An 8636-nucleotide genomic window follows, 5' to 3' on the forward strand; every position below is an offset into this window, starting at 1 on the left:
GCGGCTCCATGAGCGGCTCCATGAGCGGCTCCATGAGCGGCTCCATGAGCGGCTCCATGAGCGGCTCCATGAGCGGCTCCATGAGCGGCTCCATGGGCAGCTCCATGGACAGCTCCATGGACAGCTCCATGGACAGCTCCATGAGCAGCTCTATGAGCAGCTCCAGAAGCAGCTTCAAGAGCAGCGGCTTCATGAGCAGCGGCTCTGGCTCCAGGAGCAGCTCCAGAAGCGGCTTCATGAGCAGCGGCTCTGGCTCCAGGAGCCAGCTCCAGCAGCGGCTCGAGCAGCGCAGCGCCCCGAGGCAGTCGGGGCGGGGAGACATTGTACGACTTACAGTAAAGCACTGCAGCAGGTCTACCCCGCCCCGCTGTCCGGAGCGGTACACTGCAAAGTGGGAGGGCTCGTCCTCAGGTCGGGGGCAGAGGCACGATGAGCGGTGCGGTGGGTGGCCAGAGGGCACCCATGCAGGGCACCCGAGTCTTAATGGAGGGCACCCACTTTTCTACATGCCAGTCGCTCCCACACCTCGTCCTCGGCAGCCCCCCCCCCCCTACTCTTCACCACCGCACAAGTGGCCGCGGCCGCCGACACCGTCAGTACCACATAGTGTCGTCGTCTCTACACGACGATACGTACTTGCAGCCCCTACGCTACTGGTAACTCGCCCCCTGCTATGCCCGCGCGTTGCTTGAATCGGCGCACCTTTGTCCAAACACTCAGGTCCTGCCTCTGGTGTGTCGCACCACCTACGTGTCGATATCACCTTATCACGGAGGAGTGCGAATCATCGGGCCGCGGGGCGGGGCGGGGAGGGGCGGGGCGGGGTTGCGTGGGTGTTCGCGGCCGGCGCATGGTGTGGCACTGGTGTGGCGCCGCGGCCCAGCAGCTGAGCCTAGTCTCCCAGCCCGGGTAGACTTTAGTCGAGGGCCCTTCAACAACATCCACGGCCGCACCTCCTCCTCCTCCCCGCCAACCCCACCTCGCCGCCACAGCATGAAGGAGAAGGACCCCCGAGTCGAGTGCCAGCGAGCGATGAACCAGCAATCGCATCGGGGCCGGGCGCGGCGCAGGCAGCAGGGCCGGGCGCGTATACACGAGCATGACGGCCAGATCGGATTGGACGGACAGACAGACAGACAGAGACACGGACGGGCGAGCATGCAGGAGGCAAACAGGGCCCGGTCCGTGCGGCCGGCGAGGAGAGCAGGCGCGGCCATCATGACGTGACGGCCAATTATTATCATTACAGCAAAGCGCGCTCGGAGCCGCCCCGCCCCGCCTCGCCCCGCCCCGCCCCCGCAGTGCGGGGGACGCTGCCCAGCCCAGGGCGTCCGCGCCACGCCCCGCCGCGCCGCCACGGAACGCCCGGCCCGGCCCCCGGCCCCAGCACGACGGCGGCCCTCGCGCGGCCTCCGAGGCGCAGCATCAGCAGCAGCCGCGGGTCCGAGAAGAAGACCAAGTTAACCATCAGGCGGGTCCTGTAATACTTACTGGTGGTACTGCTGCTGGAGGAAGTTGAACTCCTCCTTGATCCGCTCGCACGTGTCCGCCACGGTGAACTTGAGCTGCCCCGGCGGCGGCCCCTGCAACACAAAAGAGTCATGAGGTGGGTTTGCAATGCCCCGCTGATCTGGTGGGGCGGGGTATGGTGGGCCCGCCACCAGCTCCGCTCCCCACTTCTTCGCCATCAGGAATTCATCTCAGTAGTGGTAGTCCCGCCCCGCCCCGCGCCGCACCCGCTGAGCTTTCAGGAGCGAGGCACCGCGCCGGCGGACGCACCGCGCCGCACCAGCGGTGCTTCGTGGGAAATGGGACCCGAGCAGCAGTGGCGGTCGCCGCCGCGCCGCGCTACGCCTCGCGGCCGGACTGAGTGAGAAACCGCAGGAAAAGTTTCCTCGTTTTGCGTCAAGATCGCTTTGCCTCGTGCCGGTTGCGGTTTAAGCAGAGTGGGCGCGGGGGGATTTGCACGCGCACCCACCCTTACAGAGCAAAACGCGCGGGCGTCGTACTCGCGTGTTTTGCGCCGCGCAATAACCACGAAATAACAGGGCGCGCGAGAAAAACGTGAAAATGGAAAGATGGAAAAAGGTGTACAAGAATATAAATAATCAAGCAAACGGAGGGGAGGGCGGTTATACTTTTCAACCCCCTATTCGCAGAGGAAAAGCAGACTATGACGGAAAGAGAGAGAGAAAGACACAGGCGCACAGTGAATGTGCAGCCAGAGAGAAGGGTGGGCAGAAATAAGGAAGCAAAACAAGGAGGAGAGACGAGAGCGGGGGCGGTGAAAGGAGAGCTGAGCAGAGAGCTGAGAGGAAGGGACGGGAAGCATTGACAGAAACATCCTCATTATAAACACCCCCTTCCTTCCTGCCACCCCACCCCCCACAGGACCATGGCGCCGCGCCACGCCACGCCCCTTGCGCGTTGATAAACGCTCCTCCCTCTCTCTCCTTCCGTCAGTCGGTCTCCCGGTCTCCCTCTCGCAAGTTGTGCAGTGCGACAAACCTTACCAGCCGCCCGCGGGGCTCTGCTTACAACGACATAGACGAGGAGGTGGTATGGAGAAGGAGGAGGAGGTGGTGGTGGTGAAGGAGGAGGTGGTGGTGGTGGTGGTGAAGGAGGAGGTGGTGGTGGTGGTGGTGGTGGTGGTGGAGGAGGAGGTGGTGGTGGTGAGGAGGTGGTGGAGGTGGTGATGGTGGAGGTGGTGGTGGTGGTGGTGGTGGTGGTGGTGGAGGAGGTGGTGGTGGAGGAGGTGGTGGTGGTGGTGGTGGTGGTGGTGGTGGAGGAGGTGGTGGTGGAGGAGGTGGTGGTGGTGGTGGAGGAGGTGGTGGTGGAGGAGGTGGTGGTGGTGGTGAAGGAGGTGGTGGTGGTGGTGGTGGTGGTGGTGGTGGTGAAGGAGGTGGTGGTGGTGGTGGTGGTGGTGAAGGAGGTGGTGGTGGTGGAGGAGGGAGGAAGTGGTGAAGGCGGAGGTAGTGGTGGATGTTGGAGCAATAAAGACGGCCCCTCACCCCTCACAGCAGCATGCTGCAGCGGCAGCAGAGCGAAGTAAAGAGAGGCGACAAGTGAGGGGGCAGAGGGAGCTAGATGGCCGAGTGTTTCTGTGCACGCGCCGGTGCCTGCACTCACAGCGGGGCCACGCGCTCACACTCACACGCTCCCTCGCGGGCAGGGCAGAGTATAGGCAAAGCCCGCAATGCCCTGTACACACCTCCGCCAGCACTCACAGAGAGATCAACAATTACAGAGTCGGGGAGGAGCAGCGGGCAGAAGTGGAAGGTTCTTCTACAGCTTCGAGCGCGGCCATCGGCAGCAGACGGCAGGTGGGGTGTTGCTGGAGTACTTTCCACCCTTGTTGACGGCGCGCACCGCCGCCGCTGCAGACGTCGTCATCTCAAAACCGCGCGCAACGCTTTTACAATATAGATTTTCCTTGCTTTTATTTTGTTTGCTTACTTTTGTTTAGCCAAGCAGCAGCAGCGTGCAACAGCAGCAGCAGCAACGACGGTAACGACGAACGACAACGAGGAAAAAGTGCGGGGCGCAGTCCTTGAAGAGCGAGGGGTGGGCGCGGCGGCGGCGCCGGGGGGTGAGTCGAGCCGGTAGCGACCTAATGAATCTGGGCTGCGTCAATAATACACGCAGGGGGTGTGGCGTGGCGGAGTGTGGCGGGGCGTGGCGGGGCGTGGCGGCCCGTCCAGCAACAGAAGGGTAACGAAGGACACGCGACGCCCGCGGTCACTCCCGCGCCGCGCGCCCTCACCACCACCCAACCCACTCAGCGAACCCCCGTGTCGTCCCCGTCCTGACCCCGCGGGCCGCGAGCGCAGAGAGGACCACCGCCGCCGCCGCCCAGGACACCCCGCGCGGACACGCACTCGAGCCGCAAGAGCCGCGCTACAAACCCACTCGGAATAATAAGAGGGATAAAAGAATGTCCGGGATTAAAAAGGTAATAACACTGCGCGGCACCGCGCCGTCCTGGCCAGGGACGGCATCGGATGGGAAAATGGAAGGGACGGGGCAGAGACAACGCCGCGAGAGAGAGAGAGAGGGAGAGAGACAGGACAAAATGGAAAAACAACAACAACAAGAGCAGGGCAAAAGAGGTGAGTAAGCGTGCGTGTTTATGAATGTGTGGCATGGGGAGAGGAGAAAAATAATAAAAAGAAGAAACGGACGAAAATAAAATGAAACGAAAAGAGGGAATGGAATGGAGGAATGGAACAGGAACGCGCACAGGGCGGGGGAAGCGTCAGGGGGCGTGGCGGGGCGGGACACAAGAGCAATAATTGTGCCGTGCTCTCCCCGCAGGCATTATCCCCCGCACTGGATTCACGAGCAGATTTCGACGGTAAAGTTCTTTCCGTTCCGTTTACACCGTCTCAAAACTGTATGGGGAACACGATCGTTCTCGTTGTGACTAAAGCGGGTGGATAACTTCCCAAGGTAGGCGACATAGTTGTACACAACACCTTGGCAATAATTGGCCGAAGATCGTTCGATAAAGGGCCTCTATCTTCTTCCAGCAGGGTCCACCGTGAAAGAGAAGAAAATGGTAAGAGGAATGGAGGAGAGAAGGAGAGAAACGGACGGGGAGAGAGGCAAAGAGTGCGAGGCGACGATGAAGATTCGAAGCGAGAGAGAGAGAGACAGAGAGAGAGAGAGGGAGTGGCGGAGGGAGGAGGTGAGGCAAGAGAGGAGAGGTCTGCTCGCGTATAATCAAGTGCGCCCCTGATTGTGCACGTGCGAGCGCGGCGCGGCGCGAGTGAAGGGGAAAGGGAAAAGGGGCGACATCACTACACCTCACTCTTGGGCGTGCGCGTTCTTTCCATTTATCTTTCGTTCCTCCCCCTTTTTTTTCGACGTTTGCTATCGATTTGACACTTTTCGGGGAGGAGGGGCGGCGGGCAGGAGGGGGGTCCCAACCGAAGCCGGAAAGAGGGAAACGGAATGGAGAAAAGGAAAAGAGAGAGAGAGAGGAAGGGGGAGAGAGATAAAGTGAGTAGAGGGGGTGGTTGGAAAGGGGTCGTGGGGAACGGTGACAGGACGATTCCAAAAGGGTGAACAGTTCCCTAGGAGGGAGGGAGGGAGGTGGAGGCGGTGCGCTGTTGTGCTGGACGGCGCCCAAGTAGCGCGCGAGCGGTGCGGTGGTGTCGGGGCGCGGGGGGAAGGAGAGTGACGGGGTGGCGAGGGCCGGGAGCGCTGCGCTGCACCTCCGCGACGAGAGGTCGGCCCCCGCCGCACGCCCCACCAGGATGTTCCCCTCGCCGGCAGTGGGTCTCCTCGCCAGAGGGGGAATGTCCACTGCCCTGCTGGCCCTGCCCGCGCCGTGACGGCAGTGCGGTGAGGCCAGGGTGTGTCCGGGGCGGGGCGGGGTAGGGGGAGGGGGAGGGCCTGGGGCGTACACGCAGGGGGTAATGCGGTTAGGTGGGCGGGGCGGGCGCCGCACCTGAACACCCCCGCCTCGCACGACCCTAAAGCAAATCCAAACAAATTGTCGAGCAAGCGGGAGGGGCGGGCGGGCGGGCGTTTGGGTCGGAAAAGGGGTCGAGTTAGCGGGGGGAGGGGGAGGGTAAAGGGTGAGCATCTGAGGAAGTGGGGGAGGGGGCAAGTGGAGGGAGGGGGAGGCTCCCGATGAACACAACGCGTTCTGTTGACACACTGCTACACACGCACAGGCTGGCACTACCGGAGAGGAGCTATAGAGGGAGAGGCGAGGAGGGGTGGGTGGGAGGGAGGGAGAGAGGGAAAGAGAAGTGGAGAGAGGGGTAGAGGGGAAAAGAGGGGAGGAGAGAGGGGGAGAAAGGGGGTGCTGACGACAAGCCGAGACTCTGGTCCGGCCGGACGGGGCCGCGCGGGGTGTATGGCGGGGGAGGGGCTGTCCCTTGTGTTTACACAGACGCCCCCGCGCGGCCCCGCGGCCCCGCGCGCCGTACAAGGGAGAGGGGCCCGGGGCCCGGGACCCGGGGCTGGTTAGGGGCGGGGCGAGGCGGGGCGACGAAGGGGGAACCGTAGTGGATGGATCTGTCTCTCTTGCCCTCCACCCCGCCCCACCCCACCCCGCCTGCGTTTGGAATCGATCACAGCCAGGGCTGAGCCTTGGCTGAGCTCTACCGAGCCGAGGCCCTCCCCCGTCCCGCCCCGCCCCGCCCCGCGGCTCACAGCGGAAGGAGCGTCCTGGCGACCAAACAGCGACGCTACAGGCAGCCATGATGAGGGCGCGCGGGGGCCCGCCGGCGCGCTGGCCCCCGTCAGGGCACGGCCAGAAAGCAGCGATAACCAGCCCCGCTCCCCGCCGATCAATAGCAGACGTAATCAATCACCAAACAAGCGGTCGACGCGTCGAGCGCCGAGTCAGCGACACCGCGGCCGGGACGGGCTGCCGGGAGGTCGGGACAGTCGCGTCGCGGCCCCGGCCCGCGCGGCGCCGTCGAAAAGCCCGCTTAATATAGCGTTTCACAAACGCAACCAACTCCGCCGGCCCGCGGGTGAGAGTGCGTGCCTAGGGGAGGGGCGCCGAGGGGCTCGGGGGGGCCGCTGACACATGAGTGACGGGATAGGCTGCGCGACGCGATGCTCGGCAGGGCGTGGCGGGGCGTGGCGGCAGCGCGTGGGAAGCGAAAGCCCCGACAGCAAGTTCCGTTACTGATTTCCGCGTCCTGCCCGCGCGCCCGGCGCTGCGGCCTGTTCCCGGGCAGCCCTGGGCAGCCCAAGCAGGGCACCATCACCACCACCACCGGCACCAGCAGCGCCTCGCCCTTACGTCGACGACCAAGGGTGGTGGTGGAGCAGGGGGAGCAGGCCACCTGATAAACGGAGGGTCACCCCCTGGGAGCCTAGCGGGCGGGCGGGCGAGCCACACAACACCATCACCCTGCGCACCACCACCACCACCACCACCTCCACCCCGCCCGCTCCGCCCCCTTTGTGCTATGCGACCGACCAAACAGACGAAGCGCCACTGTCCCACAACAGCCGACTCCTCCTCCTCCTCCTCTGCCCGTGCGCGGGGCGCGGCGCGCGCGCCAAAGCCTCCAATCGATTCCATTTTTTCTGTGCGGGTGTTGTTGTGCCTCCATCGCCTACCGCCGCCACCGCCGCCGCAGGGCCCGGCCCGCTGCTGCTGGACGCCCCTCGGCCACGCGAGGTGCGCGGCGAGCGACGCAGCCGGTCCGGGCGCGATGGGCGATAAGCCCTGCTGCGGCCATCGGTCAGCAGCTGTCACAGCGCGGGCCGGGCGCGGCCGGGCGCGGCGGCCCGAGCGGGAGGAGGATGCCTCCGTCGCGCTGCTGGCGGCCCGAACCCACGAGACGCCACCGCCGCCGCTGCCCGCCGGCCGCGCGTCCTCCGCGCTCAATATGCGGGGCTAAAGGTCGGGCGCGCCAGCGCTGCTGGCCAGCGGGCGGCCGAGCCAGGGGGATGGGATGTCAAGATAGGGATGGAGATAGGAGCCGACACGTACTAGGGGCGGGCGGCGAGGGGGAGAAGCAGGGGAGGGAGGAGAAGGGTTTGGTTAAAAATACGAGGCGGGAGAAAGAGGAGAGGAGGAGAGTGGCGGGCGGGCAGCGAGGGCCGCGTGTGATGTGGGATGTCGCGCACGCCAGCACCAATCAGTAGGGGGGGACGCCTACGGCCGGCAGCCTACGGCCTGGACGGCACGGCACGGCGGCGCGCGGCGCGGGTTACGAGTGTCGCGTGGCGTCGCGTCCCATCGGCCGCGCATCGCGTCGCCTCTCTCGGCATGCATAGCCCCGCGCCACGCCACACCCGCACTGCTGCGCTCCCCCCTTGTCCCTCCTCACCGCCGTCACTTAGCCCGCGCGCGGCTCGCGTTCTCCACTTCCACTCTCTTTACTGCTGCGCCTCGCTCCCTCTATCTCTCTCTATCACCCGACCGCCATGGCCGTGACGGGAATGCACAGCGCAGGACTGCAGCTCCAGAAATCACACCACACTCCACAAAGGAGCAGGATGAGGGGTTTCGTGAAGACTTCCAGCCACACCGCCGGCACGGAGAGGATCGGACTCGAGGCTAGAGCACCGTTGTCGCGGCCCTGCCCGTCAGACACTCCCGGACACACGGCGTGTCCCCACCGGGGTCCGGGGTCCCCGCCGCCGCGGCCCGCGCCGGAGATGGACGTATGAATGGGCAGGGCGCTGCCGCTCTCCCTCTCTCTCTCTCGCTCTCTCTCTCGCTCTCTCACTCGCTCCGTCTCTCATCCAATTTCCTCTGCTCGCTCTCGCCGTGCCCACGCCGCTGCCGTGCCACTCACGGGTCGCATGCAGAGGCACCCGAGGCAAGAGACCACAGAAGAGAGAAAGAGAGAGAGAGAGGGGGGGGGGTCCGCGCCGGACAAAGGCAGCAGCTTCGAGCAGAGCAGCGCGTTTCAGACTTCGATTTGCAGGCCAGCGGGGGGAGAGAATGACAGTAAAAGCAGCGAGGAGAGCGAGGAGCAGGGCACACACACCACGCCACACACGAGAGGCGAGGGGGTGGGCTCGCCCCGCCCGGCCCCTTCACCCCCTGGGCTGGACACAACCGCAATACAACGGCGTCGTGGCGTGCCCGCGCCCCACGAGACTACGCGCGCCACAGAAGTGCTCGCCCACCGCCCGCCCGCCCCCGCGCGCCC

The 8636-nt window shown here is 65.1% G+C and overlaps 1 protein-coding gene across 6 annotated transcripts in view; it reads right to left on the reverse strand.

Annotated features, from left to right (window-relative positions):
* Positions 1-8636, reverse strand: part of LOC113209438 (protein groucho) — a 37020-nt gene that overhangs the window by 15664 nt on the left and 12720 nt on the right. For all 6 annotated transcript variants that reach the window (XM_026426950.2, XM_026426949.2, XM_026426946.2 and 3 more), the window contains exon 2: positions 1492-1583. In XM_026426950.2, the coding sequence (XP_026282735.1) occupies positions 1492-1583 (92 nt within the window). The remainder of the gene's footprint in view (positions 1-1491; positions 1584-8636) is intronic.

This window comes from Frankliniella occidentalis, unplaced genomic scaffold (genome assembly GCF_000697945.3).
Source record: "Frankliniella occidentalis isolate FOCC.00 unplaced genomic scaffold, Focc_3.1 Scaffold22, whole genome shotgun sequence".
NCBI classification, from domain to species: Eukaryota; Metazoa; Arthropoda; class Insecta; order Thysanoptera; family Thripidae; genus Frankliniella; species Frankliniella occidentalis.